General features: G+C 40.5%; 1 protein-coding gene across 1 annotated transcript in view; it reads right to left on the bottom strand.

Annotated features, from left to right (window-relative positions):
* TPH2 (tryptophan hydroxylase 2) overlaps positions 1–26,057 on the bottom strand; it is a 50,893-nt gene that overhangs the window by 9,661 nt on the left and 15,175 nt on the right. The window contains exons 7-8 of the mRNA XM_086609933.1: positions 25,018–25,153; positions 18,960–19,086 (exon numbers count right to left, since the gene is read on the bottom strand). Of these exons, the coding sequence (XP_086466059.1) occupies positions 18,960–19,086; positions 25,018–25,153 (263 nt within the window). The remainder of the gene's footprint in view (positions 1–18,959; positions 19,087–25,017; positions 25,154–26,057) is intronic.

Below are 26,057 nucleotides of genomic sequence, written 5' to 3'. Positions count from 1 at the left end.
TATTGACTTGGATAAGCCGAGCTGGCAGACAATTTTTCGTTAGATGCAATGAGCTGATGTCACCACTTAGAGGAAGGCCAAGACAATCGGTTTCCAAAAGAGACATCTCAGGAACAAACAGATACACAATATGACAAAGGCAGCGCTGTAGAAGTGAAGAGTGAAACTGAGAGACCTACCACCAAGAAGAGTAAAAACTTAGCTTCCCTGCCTAAATATTTTGCCAGAAAAACCTTCAGGAGGCTACAGTCTTGGCTCTGTCCAAGCTGCCCCTGTCAGCAATGAACTGCTCAGCTTTACACTTAAATCCCAGTAACATCCTTGAATTTGTCCCCTCCCCATCAAATCTCTTAGAAAGAAACCATCGGGTAGCAGTTCCTATGCTCTGAACATGAACATCTTGACAAATACAGAGCAGGACTGGGTTCCTGATAAATCACAGTAATCACGGTCATTTTCATTCTCAAAACCAACAGCAGTTAAAAAGGAGGGGGTCTGGTGTTTTCCTGTCATAGATCTGTAAGAGCAGCCATGACTTTGTCCCTGTATGTAGGACACCTTTACTGTAGATCTTCCTCAGGCTGAGAAGGACCAAACCAATGTCCTGCTGCTCCCAGGAGAACGTCCACTTGGCAAGCTATAAAGCCAGTGTAGGGAGGGAAGAGAAAGGCTCTCCACTTCCCTGAGGATGTGCGCTCACGGGGAACAAAGGGGCAGAAGGGAGAGAGCTAACACGGGCACAGGAGAGAGCAATCTCTGCTGCCCAGGGGTAGGGCGTTCACAAGACAGAGGCAGACCTTGATTTCACTTCCTCTTTGATGGATAGACAGCACACAAAGAGGGAGCTTTTTTTACTTAAGTTGGAAAAATCATCATTATCATCATCATTATTATTATAGAAGGGAGCCATAAGCCAACACTTGCTGATGAGAGCGTATCTTCAGTATCGGTAAGAGTTGCGCTGTCAGTATAACTAAGTCAAACAAAATGCATACAAAATGACCAGATGATAAAACACATCTGCCTACTACTAACTTGTGCCGTTAAGCGATAGCATTAAGAAAAGCCCTTCAAATGAAAAGCTAATTTTTTGATAAATTTGCCACATGCAACAACCACAATTTCTGTATTTAGAGCTCTGCTTAGCTAAGAAAATGAGATAGCTCACCCAATGCTGCCATCTTCAGATCATTATTCAGCAACACACGGTTCCCCCACCCTCCCACTCACAGACAGACACACAGAGGCAGCTCCGCGCACGATGAGACCCCGCAGCATTTGGCAAGCTGTCCTCTCAAGTCTACAAACACCAAAGCGTACTGATAAGGAGGTTAAATATTAACTATATAACATATTTTTTATACACCAGATGCATAAATATCCATTATACGCCTCTCTCTGTATGGTAAACTACACTGACTGTGGTACTCTATATTATATACAGGATAACTGCACTGGAGCGAGAGACTGAATGAAGAAATAGCTATTGAGATGAAATTTTTCTAAAACTCTTCCCTGAAGGTAAATAGCTGGTGAATGTAAGCACAAATGTTCCAATTCAAATCTTGGATCTGTCTCCGGCATAGTCCCCAGCCCATGACCCCAAACACATGGCTCCTCTACAAGCTACAGCAATATCCTGTCGTCTCCCTTTACTTCCAGTTCCATCCCATCTTTGGAGTGAAGTATGGCTCTGCTACAACCTATAGGTAGGTTCTTGAAGTAGGAAAGGTGTCTTTGCATGTTGTATAAATTCTGTATTTCTTGAAAAGCCTTCCACTGAAATGCCGTTCTGTTAGCCAAATCAGCAAAATAAGATGAAGGATCAAAGGGCCAAATGAAGGATTAAAAATAATTCTTAAGCCAAGAGACATCAATGTAATAATCAAGACTGCCAGGAGCACCAGACAGTGTAGGATATAACTTTAATTTATTTCTCTTATTTAACTAAAGAATATGAAAGACAATTTACAGTCATTCTCATGAAACACTGTCTACATGGGTTCAAACATTATTAAATAAATCCATGGAAGAAAATACTATTAAGGGCTATTAAATACTAATACAGCAGATCTCTTCCTTCAGAGTCCCTGAATCAAAAGTCATTGGCAACTAAAGCAGTATACCAGGCAAACACCACCACAGTATGGCTTTAGACTTACTCTGTCCTCCAGATGTTTGCAAGTTGCCAGTGTCAGGGACAAGATACTGGAGCAGTTGGTGTGGCCCAGTACCTGTGCAATTGTAAGAGTCAGATCAGTTGTCCTACTACTGACAGGAAAGAGACAGAACAGATCAAGCCCTGGCAAACTTCAAGCCTGTTCTCCAGGGTAAACACAATGTCTGTTCTTCATGTTCAGGCACTGTCCTGCATCATAAACTGGACTACCGAAAGAAAAAGGAAAAAATCAGTGACAGCTATGACAGCTAATAAAAAAAAATAACCATTATTCAAGTGTGTTTAGAAATTTTCAAAGGTAGGAAAAAAGGTCTGATAAGCTCAACTCTCCTCAACTGGCTGGTTTCTAAGACTTTGAAAAATCATTCCTCATATCATATCCTTTTGCATTTGGGAATCTCCCTCCTGGGACCTGTGCAAAGAGCTTGTGCAGAGTGTTGGGTGCTAATGTCACAGAGTCAGTACTTCAAAATCTGACTTGTCCATAAAAAGGCCTTTCACGCAATTCCACTTCACTTAGTTTTCTTCTGGTATAGCTTAGAGACAGATACTTGTGTTCACTTGGCAATTTTCAGCATGATGTATGACATGAGACTTCATCTGTTCTTTAAAAGCACCTTGTAAAGATGTTGTCAGGATGAGTCCCGAGAACATCAACCATGTCAAAAGCTGATTCACTTGCACTCCCTGTTGCAAGGGGGAAGAAGGAAGGATTGACTGCAGCCCTAGCACATGGACAGGAACATTCACCACTACAGAAACCACTGATGGGATGGGGCTACAGCCCCAAGCTGACATGTAGTAGCAGAAACAATCACTTTACATATATATATACACACACAGAAAATAAGTTGCAATGACAACAATACAGTTACTAATGTGTGTAAATACTTGCAAGACCAGTGCCAAATAAATATCCTTACAAAAACGTCTTTACATTCTTTCTACTGGATTTATTATTACAAAGGACATTTGAACGGACAACTCTTAGTTCAGATGTGTGTGGTATGTTCACAATATGCAAAGATTGATTCCTTTTTCTTTAGAATAGAAGGAAACCTTTGACATTTTAGCTCTAAAATTATTCACCTAGAGATTAAATCTCTCATACAGATGTAATTATTTTGTTATATATAACTGAAAGACCTTCAAAATTCCATTGTTAAAAATTAATCCTAAGAGTTAATGAATTAAAGTTGTTTTCTTTCCTCCTGTAAAAGTTGCTCAAATTGCAAGCAAATACTGATTCAGAGATACCGGTGACTCCATTTGTGCTTTCTTTCCTCATTCAGAGCTGGCACAAATGAATTTGTGAATAGTCGCTCATTTTTCAGTCTCAGAGATATCAACAGTCACCAAAAAAAACAACTGGCATTTCACATTTGACTGAACTATTCAAAATTCACGGTCCATTGAGTAGTATCAAGAATGCTCCACTACAAGAAACAGAGAGATATAACGCAGGTAACCCAGGCAACTAGCCAGTACAGCCCAGTGTTGGAGTCCAAACATCAAGAAATACCGGCTATTTGACAGCTATTCATGTGGGAACATTATTGAGTAGAAATGCAGGGAGATTTTTGAACAACAAATAAATCTCATGATGAGCTTGTGAATAGATCAAAAGCAGAAAAGGAGTAAAATTCAATGGCTAAGTCTTTCATTATAGATGATTCGCCTACCTCCAACAAAGACAGTGACCCTATTCACAGCCAACAGCATTTCTAAATAGGAAAACAAAGTTTAATTTTTCAGAGTTACCTTCTTGAAGTATTTTGTTTAGTCTGCCACTTTGAAATGTATTTAGGCTCACTGAAATGAGGTTTCCTTTGGGGATTTCAAAGTGTATATATTTAACAATATTCTCCTTTCCCCCTCATCTGACTGCTTTGCATTCAGACCTTTCACGAAGGGTGAATGCTTGGAACAATCTCTTTATAAAGAGAAGTTTCAGTAGGTGCAGTGCCGCTCATTAGAGCACTCAAGGACAGATGCACACCAGCCCTCGCATTTCTGCTGACAGCCACAGAACACAGTATCACTACATGCAAATTCCTCTAATGCAGAGGCTTGGCATGCTCAGAGAACGCATGCGCTGTAGTGAACGCAGTGGGGCTTAACCCCTTGTGAATACTTTGAAATGATATATTTCTTTTTTCAGGAGTTTCTGGAGAAAAACTTATAACCAAATGGTAACCAAAACAAAAATTATCATCATCAGTTTGTAAGGAAGCAGAAAAATGTACCTCAAGCAACACAATGCTACAGTGGTATCAATATGGAGGTAACACTATACCTCCAACACTGGAGAGCTCAGCCAAGACAAGACAATGCGTATGGCAGTTGCCTACCTTGCAGGTGCAATACGTCTTCTGGAATAAGATCTGGAGGACATCCCTACTAATACCTTTGTGTCTCTGTTGATCGTTCTCACATGAAGGAGGAAGCCTTGCACTTCTGGGATCTTTCTGCTGCTGCCGCTCCAAAAGAAGTTAGCTCCTACGGAGTTGAAGCCACTGGATATCCCACTCCATGTTTTAATTACTCCTAAATAACCTGAATTTAGGCTTGCTCTGCACAAAGATGATGTCTGTCCTTCCCTCTCATTTGATCTCAGTTGAAAATCCTGGCGACCTTCAGAGCTGCAGAATCAGGAACCTTAACACTTAAGCAGAAAGTGTTTCTGCTTAAGAGGCTGGTGTTTCTTGACAAGGCAGAAATTTCCCTCCACCAAAGCTAGTGGTCAGAGATGATGCGCAAAATCAATTCCCACGAAAGCACACTTGCCTCAACTTGCTCAAAACTGTCAGAGAAAGAGCTCCTAGTTTTTTCAACATGAATAACTAACAGTGCCGAAGCTTAATATGCAGCTAAGGAGATAAGGCCATTGAAAGCATGGACCGCTGCTCAGATCATTTGTTAAACATAAGGCATTGAAGCCCTAATGCTTTACCCTTCCTATTTCCCCTTCTCCACCATTTCACTCTTTATCTTGAACAACTTCTAAAACCTAGGGGTTTAAGGTTTATTAATTTCATATGGCATTATTAAGAACTTTCCACTTTATTTTACAACATGTAACACGAAATCACATTCGGCACTCCCTATGGTAGCTGAAGTGAATATTTGCTCATTTTTTTTTCAAGCTGTTGCTTCAAATTTTAGCCATTTAGAGATTTCACATAGTTAACACAGGAGGCACAGTCAGGTCTTTCAATGCGTTAACTGGGACTCCAAGAGATGGGGTCCTCTGAAAGTCAAAACTATAAAGAAAAAAAAAAACCTGAGTAAACGTATGTCACTGCTGTCCAATCACACTCTTCAGTCTGTGCTGCCTCATGTGACACACTTGATTCACCACGATCCTTCACAATTCGCAGGCTGCAAGCAGGGACTGTCTTTAGGGCTCTGCCATTCCCATTTTCCAGATCTTTGTCTTGCTCCTCTTTCAAATGAGGACTTTGCGTTAACAAAACCTATCAAAGCAAGAATAGTCCTGATTTTATACGCTACATGGCCAAGGGCTGGCACCCTAGAAGTGCTCCCTCAGCATTATGGCTTATGCTACAGCTTGGAGAGTATGACTCCTCTAGCAAAGGGCCAGGGACTTGAACACCTGAGAGGCTGGCATGACCCAAGTGAGAGCAAAATTTGGAACAAATACACACAAGAGATCATTTAGCTGTCCTTCACCTGACAGCATTCCCATTTTATGGGGAGTCATTGACCCTAGGACTGTAGCCTCAATTGTGAACTGCATAGCTTAGAAGAATACTCAGAAAGCAGACAAGAACAACCTCAGACACTTTTCTTCCTCCAGCATCCAGAGCCAGCATCTCTACAAAAGCCTAGCCCAGCCCTCAGGACCTGTTTCCCACAGTTACCTGTAGACCTCAGCACTGGCCCAACATAGTTTCCTCTTCTCTAAAAAGACCAACTCCCACCTTCCAGCAAGCACGCTAAGAAGGAGACTCAGAAGAGAACGAACAAAGTTGCAACGCTCTCTGAAATATCAAGAAAACCTCTTCAGGCCGGGGAGCCCTTTTTAAAACGATGCAGTTTCCTTAGAGCATTGCAGAAGGGGAAAAGTGGCACAGAAGCCTCTTCTACTTATCCTGGGAGAATCTTTTGATAAACTGATAAGGTAAATCACAGATTAACAAGAAGCAAAGGTGCAGCAACAAATCACAGTACAGGCAATCCTCATTTTATAAGCAGAGAGTTTATTGAGTCACTGCCCTATGCCAGTCCACTGTCAGAATTAATTACTGCAGGCTGCAAGGCCTCTTTAATAACTATCCTTGGCCAGCCCCGAGACAGACCTCCAGTGTCCTCCCTAACAGGTATTCCCTTGGGGAAGGCACTAGGCACATGCGGTGCTTCTCATGATGCCATTCCCTGGAGCAGGCTACTTCCCCACTAATTGCCAAGCCAATTACTGCATATGGCAATTGCACTGCAGGGACTGATGCAGAAAAGCCACTGAGCCTCCCATGACATTACAGCTGAGGAGGGGTATTGGGTTTTTGTATACATGATCAGCAGCAAAAGTCCTAATGTATCTGCTAATGAGAGGAAGTCATATCTTCAGAAAGCGGAGCAGCCTCCTGGGGCTGGAAGGATCTCAGAACTCTTACAAGCTGTAAAATTGTAGGGGCAGAAATACATTAAAAAGACAGGGATAACCGGCCAGTGAAGTTTTAAAATCCTTATTTCAAGGAAAAAGTGCACTATTACTTCACAGTTATATCAATTTCAAATTTATTTTTGAGGAGCGGAAAAGGGTAGGACTTCATTCCAAAAATAACAGCATCCACCTGACTTTTCTAAACATTTTAAAAGAAAATTAACTTCTTGCATCTATTTACTGAAAACGGATTTAATAGCTACAACTTTTTTTCAAACATCACTGTTTCCAACAGCAACACTGCATTTAAACTCAATGTTCTTTTAATCACATAAATGTAAAGGGACTCCCAAAAGCTTTTGTGGCTCTTAAGGCATTTGCTTAACTTGCCTTGCAAAAAAAAAAAAAAACAACAAAACAAACCAAAAAAAGATAGCAGGCATCAGCACAAAAGTCTAAGTTCTATTCATGTCAAACTGACAGATCAAAGAAGAAAAGTAGCTCAGGGAATTTTAAGTATCTATTAATTTTGATACTAAAAATATATCCAAATTGAAGATGTTTTTCACAGCCCCAAACAAAATCTTTTTCAAGTATAGCTGAGCATCTCCTTGTAGCTCCATGATTTTCAGCAGCGAGGGCATGTAAAATGAATCTATCACAACCACAGGTAGCCAACCGAGTCACCATTGAGTTACCTGCCAGAAGTCTGTAAACACAAAGCAAATCACATGAACATGTATTCAGCAAGGTGGAAGAAAGTTATACCGAGCAAGCACCTGTGAGCAGAGAGATCACAGCTCTTCACTTTACTGAAGTCCAAGGAATTTACAGTGGCTGTGGTCTAGGAGTGATTTACCAGACATGAAGATCACTCTGAAATGGTCACGAGTGATCAGGCTCCCACTCACATGCAAGATTTCTGTGCTCGTATAGGTCCTAAATTCATTGCAGATGTATAATATGGATCCATTCATAATCTAATATGTTTATTCAAAGTTGAAAAATTAATCCTATAGTTATTTACATTCTAGAAATGTAAAATGTCTTGTTAAACTATAATTTTAGCCACTTTTGCATAGTCAAACTATATAATTGTAACAATTACAGCCTACTGATTCAAGGGAGGGAAGAAAAACCTTTAGGAAAAGAGTAATATGGGAAAAAAAGGATAATCTGAGAGTACCCACTCTTTCCAGTGTGTCTTGAAAAAGGTCTGAGTTCAAATTGTTTTATCTAGCCCTATTAGCAGGCACCATCTTTATCAATGCCACAATGATCTATAGAAAGTTCTCTATAATGTTCAGAAAACAGAAAGCTTACAGATGCTAACTGAAACAAGGCTATCTTGTCAAAACTAATGTTTTGCCTGATGCAAAAGAGAAATCCCACACCAAGCTTTAAACTAAAACAGATTGAGGGAGTGGGGAGGTTGTTCAAAGTATGCCTGAAATGGCACCATCATGTTGATGTTCTGTTGACCTTGCACTGCAACAACTTCAGCCACAGCTGGAATCAAACCAAAACAACCAAAATTAACAGACACAAGGCCCCTCTCTGTAAACTTCTCTTTGGCTTCAACAATGCTCTCAAGCTTAGAGTATTTGCTTTAACTTTTCAAAATCGTCAGCAAATAAAAAAACCCTTTATACAACAACATCCGAAAGTCTGCCAGATCTAAGAAGTAGCTAACAGAGTTTGTTGAATGCTGTACCACATGAGCTTGGTTTGGACAGAGAAAGAGACACAACTACAAAATCATGTGTCCTCCAGAGTCAATTCTTTCCCTGCAAAAACCCATATTCCTAAGTCACAGGTTTTGGAAAGTAAATATCAACACGAGTTTTACAGCAACAAATCCTAGTTTCATTTGCATGTGTACAACCCTACAGACTTTTAGGAGACTGTATACGTGGAAATGAAGGTGGTATTTAGCCCACAGACCTAAACTCACTGAAAGCCATGACAAACCTCCTCCCTTTGACCTTCCGTACTGTCAGAGTTGGACCTATAAATATATAATTAAGCTATACTTACAAAATCATTATGGTAGATCACCCAAAAACATATCAATTAAAAATTTATGGGACCATATTCCATCCAGCACTTTGATACCATTTGATAGAAAGATGACAACAGGCGTAAGAACGACTTCCAAAGCTGCAGCATTAAGTAATTAAGCCCTAGGCATAGTTGGCACTTTATGGATACCAGCCATATTTTGTCTTACTTCCATACTTTTATCTGTGCATACAAAGAAAATAGCTAGGGTGAGAGCATTAGACTGAATGCATGCGGTACACTCAGTCCTTGAGCCAGTATTTAAAACAATTCAGATTAGTGCACACTTGTGAATATTAAGTTAGGATCTTTTCAGCTCTGCACAGACATGAATTTTAAGGCTCTTTCCTTAAGATGAAAATTAGGTTTTGCATAGCAGCTACATGTATGAATGTCCCTTCTGGAAGCAAAATTATTTACTGAAATATCTCAGACAATAAAAAGATAAGTGCCTGGTTTGAGGACTTTCTTCATTACACATAATTGGTTTGGTTTCCACCTGAGACCAGAATCTCCTGGCTTTCTTCTCCAGATGGGCCCATCCACTCCCGAAAGAAGGGCCAGGTGTACAGGGTCGCAGCCATGGTTGCACTGAGCAGTTCAGCAGGGTGCAGATCCCTAAGTGAGGGGAACCTGGAGCTGGCCCACCACAACAGCACTGCAGGTCCCAGCCAGACCACTGGGCAGCTGCATTCAGGGAGCTGCTCCCAAGAGAGCCCCACCTGCAGTCACCAAAGCTTTTTTTGCATAGCACTCCTCAGCTGCTCTGGCTCCATGGAAAGCATGGATAAAGCCAACTCCTCCACCTGTGCACCCACAGCACAGACACTTCCTCAGTCCTAAGTGAGACCTAGACATGGCTGAAATGAGTTGCCATGTGCAGAACTTGGTCACTTCCCCGTATACCTGTGTGCTGCGGCCAGATCTTGTATAAATGACTCAAATAATTACCACTCTGTGTTACAGAATCTTACAGATTTAAGTATGTAAATAAACACAACAGAAAAAGCAAGGAGCATCATAAAATTTACTTCGTTAGTTTGCTTTGGCACCTATATATTCCTCTGAGAATACTTCTTTAACGTAGTATGGGACGTACTACGGTACACAAACAAAGCTTTAGCAGCATGAGACCCCCTGTCGTGGGTTAGGCCGCTCCGGCAACCAAACCCCCCCACAGTCATTCACTCACCCTCCCCCAGCCCCAAGGATCAGGGAGAGAATTAAAGGATAAACGGGAAACCCATGAGTTGAGATAAGAACAATTTAATACAGATGATTTAATACACAGGGTAGATGCTCACCACCCCCTCGTATGCGAAGCCCGTCTCGTCCCGAAGCTGCAATCCCGGACGAACGCGAGGCCCCGAAATACGGGGCGGAGGGGGCAGGGGGAGAGAGATGGAGATAGTACTCCGAGAGTGGGAGTACTGGGAGAGAGAGAAAAAAAGGCAATAGAGCAAAAGCGCAGCAAGCGCAAAAGAGCAAAAGCGGCGAAAGAGCCAAAGCGCAAAAGCCCTTCTGTCCGGCTGACCCTCACTTTTGTACTGGGCATGACGCTGCATGATATGGAATACTAATTGGCCAGTTTGGCCCTCAATCTTAAATTCCACCACAAATCACAAGGGGAATCGTGGCCCCCTTGTCCCGGCTATGCTCCCCCCTTATCCCACCGTGCTTCTGCACTCCGGCACACTGAAAAGTCCTTGGAGTTTCACGTCCAACCACAAACATCAACTTGCTATCAACATTCTTCTCAGAGCGAGCCTCTGAGTAAAACCAAAACACGGAGCTCTTCTAGCTGCTAAAAAGAAGAGCTAACTCGGTCCCAGCTAAAACCAGGACACCCCCGCAGTTCTGGACTGTACATGAATGCATTTTACAAGTGAGTTTCACATGTATGTGCTACGAAAAAAGAAAAATAAGTGTAGCAGTGTCAGTATGAATGATATCTGCACAGACCCTGGGATTATTTCTTTCTCTCAACACACCGGTGAAAGTACAGGGGCAGTCAGGAATAGTAGTAGCAATATACTCCAAACCTTTCCTCTATGGCTTTTTTTACCCCATTTTCTTTATTTAAACCTCTTTCCTGTAACTTATGAGCTTTGTTTGTAGTTGTTACCCAAAATGCTTGTGCTATTGTTGCTCACTGGAAGCTTATGCTGGGTCCTTTCTTTTGTCCCAGTTATATATGTTCTATAAAAGACACTTTATGCCTTTTTGTTAATACATTTCCTACCCCAGGTCAAAAGAGAAAACAAACATGCAAAAAGCCCTATCAAAATTCATAGAGTCCTTCCACCTATTCATCAACCTATCTCAACTGGATCCAACACCAAAATGGTAGATGTTGCCGCTTGCATGCACGCCTAAATTCCACAAATTCTTCCCAGGCTCTTTTTTTGAGGCTCACTTTCCTTGGTGTTGTAGCAGAGCACACGTTCGAAGTGTGAGCTACTGAACTACCAGCAAAGATTACTACTGCAGAATCTGCAATTTCTTAATGAAAATGAAGTTGCTTCTGAAAATAAACAAATGTAATTAGCAAGCCAGTGCTGTGTGAAATGTGCACCATTCTCTTGTTAACCTATATGTCAAAATGTATTACTTGTGTGCATGCAAATTTGTGTTTGCCATTCAGTAACCTCACAGATTATGATCTAACCACTTTTGGAAACATAATGCTACAAGATATAAAAACAAATCCAGCGTCTGGCTGTAATTTGTTATTTTATTAGAGGCTTTTTCTTTAGCATTTCTAACTGCTTAGGGCTTGATCTTCGTAAACTGCATCCCGTCTAAAGGGAGCTATATTATTTCTACTGCGCAATTTCTAATTCCTTCCCTGTTCCAAATTAAGTCACATTAGTCGTCTCTTGAATCTAGCTTTCTCGTTACACGGTTGGGCCCACACATACAAACACACAAGCATGTTACAGAACAATACCATTTCTAGTTAAATGTGAGTGCAAAATTTTGTCTGTTAGGGCAACCTGAGATCCTCCCAAGAAGCAGGTCTCTGACCTGACAAACTCGTCACCCTCAGAGCAACAGGTGAACCCTCCTCCATGTTCATAACTTTGAGTGACACAGTACAAAGCACAAAATATTTCATTTCCAGATGTAACACATCCTAAGTTGTCCACTTAGCCCAGGAACTAGTTAAAGCAGGAGGTTTGTATTTAAAAATGTTTTGCAAACCAGTATTTTATAGCACTCTCTACAAATAATAAAAAACCCACTTCACTGCAGTGGCTGACACATGATTTCTCCACCATCTAAATTAGTTCTCTCATCCTCTCACAGAATTTACAGCAGCAGAATCACCCCTTTGTACCTTCTGCTGATCAGAAACTGCAGAGACTCATATCCTTGAATAGCAATGCTGGTTGATAAAGATGGATCCACTGAATCCTACTTCCCTCCTGCATGCAGCCCATTTCTCCCGTCCCTCAACAGCAAACCATGTCTGCTCTATAACATCACTCTTCCTGCCATACAAAAGTCTCCCACTTCTATAGCAAGCACATCCAAAACTGGCTTAACTCCACAGTGCTTCACCTACCCAAAACTCAGATTAGGGTTCCAGCTACTCATTTACCCCACTCCCCAGCCCAGTGATTGAGATACCCTCTCTCTTTGTTTTCCACTTCTAGCTGGAAAGGTGGAAATGGTTCAGGAAAGGAATAACACGCTCAAAGTTACAGAGCATCTTCCACATGACAAGTAACTAAAACTATTGCTTTTCAATTGAGAAAAGGAGACAACTAAGGGAGAAAACGAAACAGTTATGCAAAGTCATGACGGCATAGAGAAAGCATACAGGGATTATTTGATCATTCTCTCTTCAAATAGAAAAAAGTTAATAGGAATCAAGTTAAAAACAACAGAAGGAGATAGTTCACTGGCCAGTCAATAGTTGAGCCATAGAGCTCTTTGCCAAAGTTACTGCAGGTACTAAAAATTTACATGTCTTTAAAGATAAACAGTTGTCTCTGGACAGAAATCTATTCAGGATAATTAAACACATAGAAACCACATTTGGCTCCAGAGTTTGCCAAGTTTCTGAGTGGTCAGAAACTTGGAAAACATTTGAAAAGAATCAGATATGCTCATCCTGTTCTTACATCCCTTCTAAGCAGCTACTTATGACTGCACTTGGGCACAAGACACTAGCCATGTGGCCTGATCAGCACACCAGTTCTTACAGATCCAAACCTGGAAACAGACTCTCTCCAAACACAGAACAAAGGTCTCAACAAACTGTCACAATTCCTGCAGAAAATCTTAAGCATTTGCTCCCATTTCAGCAATAGAACTTCAAAATTCTCCCTGTCGTAACTTCTCTGGAATGCTAGGTTATTTTTATGTAGTACAGAGCCATTTGCTTTTGAGCTACAGAGCTAGTTAGGTATCACTGCTGAGATTTTGTTCTTGTGCCATGAATCTCTGACGTGATGACCATGAAAACGCACTGCAGGGGAACACTGCAGTATTCTAAAATATTAAATATTGATCCCTGGAATCTACAAGCTTTTTTCCCCTTTAGTCCTGTTCTGTGATCTATGTACTATCTTTTCTGCTTACCTATTTGATTATGCATACTATAGGAAGGACTTGACATCACTGCTTCAGTTACTTTATCAAAAAGTACTGTTGAAAGAAACCCTTAAAAAATTGAGACTGTTACCTGTTACTAATTCCTTTAGAACATTATGCAGAGCAAGCCCACAAATTAGGGCATGCTTTTAGAGCAGCAGTCAGTGTGCTCAGCAACACCTCACCAAAGTAATCCATCAGTAAGTTATCCTTCTCTCCTGATTCAAACAGACCTGTATGACTTTGTAATGATTAAGAAAGCCACAAGGTTTCATCAGATTTCTCTTCTGCTTCTTGTATCAGTTTCAGGTTTTGCACTTGGGCAGTCTCCAGATACATCTGCATATGGGTGTTTTTGCCCAGTCAAAGTCAGGAACAGAAACACAGACACAGGTCATCTACTGATGAACAATACGGATCACAGTATTTCCAGTCTCATGCTGTGTGGCAGGACAATGTCTGGCTATAGTGATCCATCATACCTGATTTCAGCTTTGTAGTCATAGCTTTTACCCTGGGAATTGGTTCATCTTCCCTAAGTGACACACATCTCAAATCAGAGTCATTTCATATGTCTCCCATAAGTCTGTCAAAATTTACTTAAGCAGTTTTTAAATCATATTCACTCCCAGCTCTTCATGCTGCAGCTCCTTTATTCATTAACTACAGACGTAGCTGCCAGCGACTCCTTTGCAAGAAACTCCATTATGTCACCACTGGACTTAGGGTACTCACTGTGCTCACTCTTGGCATTCCTCACACAACCATGGCATGCGATTGGGATATAGAGCAGAGATCTGAAAGTTAAACTTCAATATGCTCAGTGAATGGCACGGCTCTTGGGCTATAATGCCAGGTTTCAGGTGACCAATACATAATTATTTTTATATGGCAGAATAGCTTCAGCAGAGGAGCTGATCACAGACTTACCACAGTGCTTAGTTCACTGTCTATCATTTTGCAACTATAAATGAGAAACACTTGGGCAGTCTTGATTTTTCAGATGCATAGTCAGAATGTTCAAAATCTCAAATATTTTCATAGTTTTCTTCTCAGCTCCATTTGTTCATTCATAGAGGAAGACAGTAAACCTGATCACAAGCTGTATTTATGGCCTAGCACTATCAAGAGCCCCTCTGGGAAATCTAATCTCGTTTGTGAAGATGAGAGACTGCAAGTCTGCTCTGCCTAGTGAGACCACGAACAATGTGTCTACTCAAAAGTTACGAAACGCAACTCAGTCTTTATCTGCACTATTGCTGTTTCTTCCATTCTGGATATCTCCTCAGCAAACATAATTGTCCTGAATTACGTGCCACTTGTTCAGTGTGGGAGAAGAACTAGAACAAAGCCAACAAGACCAGATAACATAGATCCTGACAGAAGACAGGCAAGTAAGCTCACATCAGTTACCACTGACTTCTCCCAGAGAGAAAGTTCTGAACGTTTTTTTTTTTTTATCCCAGCATATATATCTAAAACATTTTGTTTGTGATTTGGATACAGATAAATTAAAGTCAACTTTAGAAATAAACCATTAGCCTCAGTCATCATCCAAGCAAGGTAAAACCCTTAGATTCACGAGCCTGAAATGCATTTACAAGACCTCATCACACACAATTCTTTCAAATTCAGAAGCAACTCACTATTGTGGTTTTTCTGCATAAAGGCTAGGAAAAATAAAAGAAATTTCTGGTACCTCACCAGAATAAATATCAACAAAGATTAAAAGGTGACAATTTTACAGTTCTAGAGAACTCAAGGTTTAAACTTTCTGTAAGAAACCACTGGAAAAAAAAAAAACAACCTTAGTGTGACTAATTAGTCCCTAATGGCCAAATTCTTGGAAAGAATTGATGATAAACTGCATACAAATCATAGAGGCTCTGCTAATCTCCTTTGTTCTGAACCAGCATCAGTTAACATGTCCCCCTTAATTTTATACATACAAACACATCCCATACATAACTGCATCACAAAGGGGCAACCTGAGCTGCACTGAAACAACTCGGCAGGAGGTGAGAGTCATTTCTGCCATTAGGAAAAGAGACAGGATCCTGCTTACCAACTTGCAACTTTACAAAGACAGCTGCTCCCTGGCTCCCAAGTCCACAAATTACAAGGTTATACTGAAATATAAACAGAGGTATATTTTCTGTACTATTTTCCTGACAAAACCTTAAATTATGTGCTGTTAAACATGTTGCAAATGATATATTATATAAATTAGTTGAAACACCTCATGTCAAAGTCCTCCCTACAGTTTATGGTTTGATAGGTAAGCAGAAAAGACAGTCTGTTTATCTTTGTGCTGTGTGAAAGTAGAAAGACCAGGCATGCTTGAAAAATGAACTCAAAAGCATTTTTAGAAAGTCACACAGAGTAGCACAAGACATTAGTGATGATGATGATAATTAGCACTCAGACATGCATGGCCAATATTCTATTTCCTCAACTAGTAACTGCATTATATCACAGTATAAGCAAAAAAAGTGGATTGTGCAAATATTTTGTTTGTTTCAGTAACGTATCTCAGTCACTTGTTTTTTGTGTCTTCCCTCTTTCTTTCTTTCTTAAAACACTGTAAGGGAAACTGCACTTCTCAAAAAAACACTGTAAAGACAGTTGCTGGGCTCTTTCAATATTCCACTTCTCATGGTAGGAACACTTCAGTTTAAAAAGAAGCAGAAGCCATTCCTTTCTTCTTGCCCCAACCTGACTACCAGACTCAAACAAGAGGATGAGAGGAAGCTCACATCCTCCCTTTTCAACCCTCTTACCCTGCAGCTGTCCTTCCCCCTCCAGCTGGGCAGCACAAGGGCCTCTGCAATGTTTTCCCATTTAATCCCTGCCCTCAGTAGCGCTTCACAGATGTGACTAATTGCAATTTCGGAAACCTTCTGGTCTGCCCAGGGACCAGGCTCCAGCTTGCTCTACATCTACCATCTCAGCTCTGCAGGCACAAAACCATCAGCATGTTCCCTTTGCAGCTCAGGATTGATGGGGCACAAAGAGCAGACCTATCAAGGCCCATATGTGGTGGCTTTTGAAAGCAGAATGGAGTGAAAGATGACAAAATCACCTGTAATAATTCTTCCCCTTCTGGTCTGAATTCCTAAGAGGCGTTTTCCTCTCTTCCTAAAGCCACTGTCCTCCCTGTAATGGCTCCGCTGTTAATGTCACTATCTTTTGAAACAGGTCATGCTAATGGCAAGCTTGCTTTGGGCATTTTGCTTCAAGCTCATTAATATGCATGTTCTCCCTCCATTCATTTGTTTCTCTATTTACTTTGAAGTTGCCTCACTGGAACCTGCACTGCTTTTCTGCGTTAAGGCTCTTGGCTGGCACTTCTCAGCTCGCTGCATCTCTGGTTGTTATCTAGGATGGAAATGGGACCGAGTGTTGCAAAAATAGCACCTCAGGTGACATTTGGTGCTCAGCTGAATGAATTTCTTGGCCTCTTCACCCTCGCTGCTGAGAGATATTCTTTCTACTTGCTCTCAAGTCGACTGTTTACATTGCAAATTTTAGGGCAGGTAACATCTCTGTATTTGTCAAGCACCTGCCCCAAGGGAGTACAGCCCCTCATTGTGCTTCTACAGAAAAATAACACCAGCTAGGTTATCTTAAGTCTCTCTCTAAATGTCTCTTCCACCTGAAAGAGCTATTTCCAGCATGGGAGGAGGAATCAACTTTGACTCAGATATCAACTTCTCAGTGTGATAAGGGAAAGTGATTCAGCTGCCTTCTTTTATTTTTGGCTTTGTGATTCAGGAGCAGCTCATTGTTCGGATGACACAGTCAGTCATAACTGGGAACTTGTGTGAGGGGGAGGAGTAAATCATTTATGTAATATTCAGAGGTCACTTTATATTAGTGTCTCTGCCCAAACAGATCAGTCCCAACATTGTTCTCTGCAACAAGCCCATGTCATCCAGGGTTATTTTGGGGTGAAAGACTTGGACATACTGTTTTCCTCAAGGTACCTACAGGGACAGCCAGTTAGCTAGTTTCTCTTGAGGATGAAGGTACAAGGTAGGTTTGCTTCCTACTAAGTCCCTTCCGCACAAAGATGCAAACAGACACACAACTTTCATGATTCTTCCATACAAACAACAGGTTCTTCTCAGTAGACATCCATTAAAAAACCAAGGAACACACCCGGAAGCATATGAAAGGAGCTGGCCATGAGTGAGACATCAAGCCCGTCCAAGGAGTGAGGCCTGTTTGATTAAATAAATTTGACGGTCACTTCTGGAGGGCTACTGGAGAAAAAACTAACAAATGGGTACAAACTCCCTTTTCAGCAGATGGAACTCTAAGCCACTTCTAAACCAGTGCATAAAAATTACTACAGTTTAATTGAACCTGGTCTGAATCTGCCTTCAACACTGTCTCCAAATTATTTTGAACCCTTTAAATTCCCACTGCACTTCTCATGTAGAAAAGCAGTAGCATGCTGGATGAGATTTAAAGCAACCAATTCTTTTGCTGGTTGTCGCAGAGTTTTTCATGAGAGAAAATATTTCAATATGGAGTTTGTTTTTAATACAATTTAGTTCATTAGATTATTTGCAGCATCAGTTTTAACAAGCTCCACAAAAGGAAGCACACAGTAAGTTAAGAAAACTGAACAGCGCAAGCAGTATAGACCAGGGGTCACCAACCTATGTCAGGATGCAAAGGGCTGCACACGAGTTATTTGGAAATGGCAATGCAGCAGGGCTGACAGCTGCGCAGGAGGCTGAGAGTCCTCACAATCTGACAGGGCCCTTCAGAGAAACCTGAGAGTCCCTCACACACCGGCCAAGAAGGCTCCAGTTGGGTGGTCAGTACATCTAACATCTTCAACATGCAGCCTCTTCCCATTCACACTTTCTTCTGGCACGTGCCTGATCTGATGCAACATAAAATCCATCTCACAACCACTGGCTGAGGCACTTGACCTAGGTCTAGATCAACTACTCCACGGCCTTGGTTTAGTAACTACATATTCTCCAACAGGAGCAGTAGCAAGGATGCAACGTCATCTCAAAATCCATCTCACACTACAATACAGTGAACAGCTGCAAAACAGAACAGTGAGTACAGAAATAGCAGTGCTAAGAGCCAAAGTGGCCACCTGTGGAGAACCTAACAGTGTCGAGCTGAGAGCGTACACCAAAATACTCGTTTTCAGGGTTTTTTTTTTTTCAAAATTACCTTGCTTACTTGTGTTCAGCACCTTAAAGTAGACAAAATCCATCTCAGCTAGCCCTGAAAATTGGTGTTTATTGCACATAAAAAATAAAGCTGACCACCTGAAGACTAGCATGTTCAGCTTTGCTCTTATTGAAAACAATGGAAAAATACCTAAAGCTCTGTCATTGTCACATCATAGTCATCTGCAACCTGAAAATGCAGTCAGCTCTAATAAGACAATGCACGTCACTTCATCAATCAAAGAGGAGGACAGATGAGAGAGCACGCCACAAAAAGATTTTGACTCACAGTGGCTAGTTTCTGAACATCTTCATCAGATGCTCCCAGTGAAGCAAGTCCTATCTCTTGTGAAAACTGTGCAAACTTGGGATCAGCAAGTAGAGGCACGTGTCCCAAGAGTTCATGGCACGTATCCCTAAGGGAATGGAAATGAAAAGAGAGTCATTGCAGAAATTAAATGAATAATCATTCCATAATTAATTTAACATAAGCCATTTGACATGGGTCTGACCTCTACTTGAAAAGTCTTACCATGAAACATGTTTTTCATAGAAAAGTTGTTTTCCCTTTCTGTAGAAAGATACAGGTTTGCTTCTATTAAATGGGTTATATGTCATTTAACCCTGCCTATGATTTCCCCATCATTTTCAGATTGAGTAGGACAGACTGATCACTGCTGTCTTCCAGGCTTAGTACCATGAAGACTGAACTGCCCAAAGGAAAGCCAGATGTCTCACAAGTACAGTTTTCAACATTTCTCTCCACAAGAATCAGGATCAAAATCCTACACATTCCCTTTTCCTCTTCTCCATTCCCCTTTCCACACCTGCGTACAGCTCCAAAACCAAACATTTTGTCACTCACGACTAGAAATTCAGGGCAATATTTACAGAGGTTTCTCTGTGCTTCATTTCTCATTTAGCCCTGACTTCCTAATGCAATTACTGAGTATTTTTGTTACACAATTCACTCTTCACCAAACAGATTCCAGAAAAAACAGAGAACTCGAATCATTTCAGAAAGAACTACTGTCCACACACCTGTGTACAAAAAACTGCTAACTGACATAACAAAAGCGCACATGCATCATCTCCAAAAGCTCTCAAACAATTCTGAAAGTTTTGGTGCATTTGTTCACAGAAAATAATGGACCTGGTAGTGAAGTTCACTTTAAAAATAGGATCTGACATTTCCTTTGCTTTTGTCTCTTCAAAGACATTCTCTCTCTCTCTCTTTTTTTTTTTTTTAAGCTGTAAACAAATGTTTTAAAGGAAGGGAGAAAACATCAAGTTTTCTGCCTTCTATCCAAAATCATCCAATTTGTCTTTTATAAACTATTTTTGTTTGAAAAGACAGAACCTAACACTTCAGATAAATCATGAAGAGAAAAACAACCCTCTATATAATTTAAAGTCTCCTTACTCAGTACTCTTTACCAAGAAGTCTGTGCCAACTCTGTCTAGGTAGATAGTAGTAGTTTCTGAATGCACTCAAATGAAGATTAGCACTTTTGGCATTCCTAGTTTGCCTCACCAAAAGCTCATCAAATATAGTTCCAGTATTGGAGGGTTACAAGTTTCTCTTCTCAGCCCAGATGGCGTCACTGACAGATGCTTACCAACATTTGCTCATGTTATATTCACAATTTTTGTGAGACAAGCACTGCTTTGAAGTTATGCACAGGTTTGAGCCAACCTCCTGTATGAGTAATTCATGCAACAGTATGGAGGAACTATCAAATCTCATTTCTCTTCCTTCCTAGACATACGTATTTCCCAAAAAAGCAGTGGAGGTAAACAGATACTCTTGTGCCTGACACGACAGAATGAACATGGTCCATGGACATTATGACTAGAGATTCAGTTGTAACAATACAGGCTCAGAGCTCAAGTTTACTGTCAGCCAATATTGTTATCCAACACCCATGAAACATGTTTGATATGTACAGCTGACTAGGAATAGTTATCAGACATCATACTTACATAAGGGAAATTATCATAGAATCATAGAATGTTTTGGGTTGGAAGGGACCTTAAAGATCATCTAGTATCAACACCCATGCCGTGGGCAGAGACACCTTCCACTACACCAGGTTGCTCAAAGCGTCATCCAACCTGGCCTTGAACACTTCCAGGGATAGGGCAGCCACAACTTCTCTGGGCAGTCTGGTCCAGTGCCTCACCACCCTCAGAGTGAAAAATATCTTCCTTAGATCTAATTGAAATCTCCCCTCTTTTCAGTTTAAAGCCATTCCCCCTTGTCCTATCTCTACACGCCCTTGTGAAAAGTCCCTCTCCAGCTTTCTTGTAGGCCTCCTTTAGGTACTGGAAGGCTGCTAGAAGACCACCCTGGAGCCTTCTCTTCTCCAGGCTGAACAACCCCAACACTCTCAGCCTGTCTTCATAGCAGAAGTGCTCCCGCCCTTGGATCATCTTTGTGGCCCTTCTCTGGACCCGCTTCAACAGGTCCATGTCCTTCTTATGTTGGGGACCCCAGAGCTGAACGCGGTACTCCAGGTGGAGTCTCACGAGATGGTCTGCATTTGTTTGCCACTGGTAAAGCTTGTCCTTCCTTCTGAAAGTCAGATCTTTCCTCCCTTGTTTCTACATCATTACATGTCCTTTCAGAGCCTGGGAAATTCCTGATCTCTTCAAAAGCGGTAGGTAAGAAGGTTTTTCCTTTATGATCTCCATACCCCTCTGGTGATGCTCTGAATCTTGCAAGATGATCAAAGTTCCCTACCACAAGACCGGTAGTTTAGACACTACTCCATTCCTCACTGGAGCTCAGACTTGAAAAATTGGCTGGCTCTGCATTGTATCCATCTCTTTGTTTAGGAGATGGTTTGAATCACTTCAGTGGATAATCATCAAAAGTTAATGACTCTTCTTTATTTATTCAGTTCCAGTCACAACAATTTCTTCTGTCGTCTCCTGAAAGGTTTTGCTTGCTAACGGTACAAAGGACAGCAGCAAAATCGAGTTTGCAGTCTTACAGACACATGCAGGGAATTCCCAGTACCAAACAGTTCACTTGAGGAATGTGACTCCTCCAACCATCACCTTCCAACACAGAAACAGGCCATAAAGCCCATTCTCTGGAAGTCCAGAGCTTTCCACTTTCCATCTTCACTAGAGAAAACAACAGATTGCTGAGCACTTCACCTATTCTGCACTGCATCAGTACAGGTATATTTAAGGTAACTTCATATGAGTAGTTCAAATAACAAGAGCAAAGAAGATATAGCAGGACTGGCTTCAAGTTCGTGCCTTCAGGAAAGCATGTTTGTCTCCAGCCAGGCTTCTACAGCAGCATCACCGCTATTAGTAGCTGAGTGTCTGCATCTCTGTTTTCCTGTGCTGAGGTAACAGCTCCCAGAAACAAGTAAGTGAAGACATGTTGCTTCTAGTTCTGCACTGGGACACTGGTTCTTTGTGTCACTTCCATCCTTGCAGATGAAATGAGAACAGACAAAGCCTAGCCCCACTAACTTGTCTCTCCTGGCAAGGGCAGGAGGATGAGGAGGCAGAAGATATTTCTCTCATGCCTTTAGCTTGTAGATTCTTCCATTAGAACTATGCAAAGTAGTATTTTGAGCATGCAGTTATAAAGAAGGGAGCTTGAAAAAACCCCATATGAACAACAAAAAAAAAAACCAAATCTTCCAAGCAGAACCATGAACCAGCATTTGGGATTGTCATTGGAGTCTCTTAGATTTCCCTGCCAGTCTGGCTGTTATAAGATAGTCTAAATAATATAATTCTTTGCTTAACTACCAAGGCTTGATCCTTTTGTTTTGTTTTACTCAGAAAATAATTAAGTTCCTTTAATTTATTCACACACATTGCTCAGAGAAAATAAGACTTTTGTAATGCAGTTTTCACAGCAAAAGATTTTTCTTGGGAGTAAATTAGTTAGAAGAGCAGAGGAAATCTATATAGCTCTGTGAATGTGGAAGAAACATAATGAAACTCAGGAAGAAATGTTTTAAAATGCATACAGTAGTGATACAGATCAAACCAAATGAACTCCCTAATTTGTATCTAGCTCTATAGCCTGGGTGTTAAATCTGATGGAAAGCCCACTGAAGTCAAAGGGAGTCTTTTTACCAGGTTTATATAATTGAAATGCAACATTCACCAAGCCAGGGACCCGCAGAAAACCTCATTATGGCCCCATATATCAACCAGCAGATCTCAGGGCCTTGCAGCTACTGCAGACGATGAAGAGCCGTCCCTACTGAAGTCAGTTAGTTTTGCTGCTGATTACAAGAAAGCCAGGATTTGACTCTACTTTTCCGATAACATTTACTATATGCTCTATCTTATGAAAAAATTCAAAGGATTTTCATTTTAAAAAGGATTTTCAAATTCTTCCCGTGGAGTTCCTTATAGTACAGATTATTTAATTTATGTAGTTTCTGAACAAGTAGGTCTGCAGATAAAGAGTAACATCATTAGACAATGACAACTTAATTCCTCTGTTAGTCATATTTAGACCTGTTAAGACCATAACTCGGATTTTTAATTTCAGCAGAACTAAGGGATAAAAATCTTCATTTTAATTGAACTAGTATTACTACATAGTGGCTTTCCAGACACCATGACCAGAAAGGTATTACCATTACTACTAAGGATCAGCTATGATCCACTACATAATTCTGAATGTAACCAGCACACTGAAAACTGCGGGGGTCTCAAACATACAAATCAACGAACCAGAGAACATCACCAGAAACACAGACGTACTTAATTGTTTCCTGGAAGATGTTCCTTCCTTTATTCCTGTTGGAGTTATGTACCTAAATCCCTATATCAATAGATGAAAACATTCTCCTAGCTTGTATTAAGTTAATAACTGTCATTATTGGTTTGCTGAGTATTGGCAGGTGTTGCAATCTGAGATACTGGCTTCCCACAGGAGAAGAAATCATTGGTGCCAAACCTGGTACTTCCCAAGTACAACTTCTTTTTTTGAAATATCTACACGTATTTGCAGATAGACCAGAAGAGGTCCAGCATCATATATTCAAGCCCGTCCATCAGGATTTTACATTGTAGCAATTTGCCTCCAAATTTAAGAGATTAAAGTTCTAATTACAGAGGTTAAATAAGTGAGTGAATTCCTTCAGGGATTACCACCTCTTTCCCAACAAAAACACACACAAAACTAGCCCTGTAGTATTTTAGTAAATACTTTGCCCAGTTCACCTGCTGAGGAAGACAGTAAGTAGATACGTGTATTACAGCACCACCTGGTGACTCCTGCCAGAATAATGCTAGAGCATTTTTAGGGACAGCTTCATGTGCAGTTCCATTAATCATTTTATACCAAAAAATCTTATTCGATCGTTTCATCAATCTATTCATGAAATCAGAGTTAGGCATGGGCCCAAGTGTTTACAGGATTGCAGCTGAACATATATATATGTGAACCCTTTTTGTATATTCTGGCAAAAATAAAATGCACCAAAATAGTACAAGCTCAATACAGCAGTTACAATTTCATGCTAACAGTCTGATGACTGATGCACTGCGAAAATGTCATTCCTGTGGTTACAAGATCAGTGATGCCTTTGGTGAAACTACCTCCATATTATCTAACTGACATGTATTGTTCTGTTATTACTGCACAGAGCACGCTATATATAATACAAGCCAAGAACCACAATCGCTTCGATCTTTTTTTCCCCCACTTTTCATCAAGAGACCAAATGCCAAAATATTTCATCCAAACTCGCAATATTCTGTTTTGGAAAAGCTGCAATGCTGTCCCATGAAAGTCATAATTAAAGTGGTTTTTATTTCTATCATGTTCCCTGTAACAGGCTTCACAACTAATACCCTCCCTGGGTGAGAGAACGGTGCCTCATGAGTTGCTTGCATTGTTACGAGAGAGAAATGAAGTTCAGCTGTGGAGTCCGGCCCAAAAAAAATAAATAAGGACATAAGAAGACCAAATTATAATTCTGAAAGCAATTTTTTTCAAGGGATTCAGGGCTTTTTTCCCCAACTTCTTTCCTTAGTTGTCCACCAGAAAATAAATTTTTATATGCTTTTTCAAAATGTGTAGTTGAAAACTCTATTTTCCACTGAAAAATAATCCAGATAGAATTTTTTGACCCACCATACAAATAGTCTAGTTATTTACAAAACGTAAAAAGTCCAAAAGAAGCTTTTGAATTAAATTCTGGCTCACCAGTGTGAAGGGCTTTGTCTTCAATGGTGTAACTAGATCTTTACCTCTGTGAGAAGGTTCCTCTTTTCAATGTTGGCAAATTCAATTGATTCTTTTACGAATCCAGTGATCATATTTTTTCAGCACTAAAGCAAATGTAGCAACTTACGGTTCTGGTGTGTAGAGAGGATCTGAGCCATGTCGTACGTACTGAGTACAGTGAAAAACTCTATATGCTAAGCCAGCTAAAAAATCTCGGGGAGATAGGTACCCAGCAACTGGTCTCACTGTGAAGCCAGACCTTTCTGAAAGTGAAGGAGATAATACAAGACCATATTATATATCTCTATATCCATTTCTGAGGACAGGTAATGATCTATAGTTAATTATTCTACCAGAAGCATGACACAGAGAATAACTTGGTTGAAGATCATCATACATCATTTTCACTTATTATGTACAAGAATTATTTTGCATTGCTAGCATATGTTTAATGAAAACAGCTTGAGGTATTTCAAAGCTCGTTTTAATACCTTTGTCTAGAAAAGATGGTAAGGTACCATTAGTGATGTTCTCAAATCAACAAGTATCAGATTTTCATGTCTAGTACCAAACAGGAGAGAAGTTTCTAACACAGAAGATGACTTCTGTAAAATACATCAAAAACTTACAGAACAGAATAGGATTAAATCCAATCTGTCCTTATTTTTATAGATAAAATACTGTTTGTGACAGTAAAATACTGATTTTCACAGTTGAGGTCCTCATTTATATAACTAAGTGTTCTTTTGTCAGATGAGTCCCAGTGAGGAATTATTTCAGACTCAGTGACTTTAAAAAGTGATTTTTTTTCTCCCAGATTCATTCCTTACTCTTTCCAAGTGTTTACAGGAGAATGTTCCAAGTTTTTCTTCAACAGACACTACTATTGTTTTATTTAGTTTGAAAACATATTTCTGAAGTAAGCATGAAGTTTTGAGATTCTAGTTAGGGAGAAAGAACCTGTACACTTTGGCATCATTCCTTAGAGACCACGACACAATAGATGAGATACTCAGAAGGACACAACCAAATTCAAAGAATGATGAGTCAGTTGTTAGTAAACACAGGTGTTTCACAAACGAGTTAAGGATGAGGCAGGGACTGGGGAAAGCAAGCCTTTCATTACAAATTTTGTATTTCTCTTAGCTAAAAACTTTTCATGTACAT

The sequence above is a fragment of the Tauraco erythrolophus genome, chromosome 4, assembly GCF_009769465.1.
Source record: "Tauraco erythrolophus isolate bTauEry1 chromosome 4, bTauEry1.pri, whole genome shotgun sequence".
Lineage (NCBI taxonomy): Eukaryota > Metazoa > Chordata > Aves > Musophagiformes > Musophagidae > Tauraco > Tauraco erythrolophus.
Note: the sequence above shows the minus strand (reverse complement) of the source record. Positions and strands in the feature narration are given on the sequence as shown.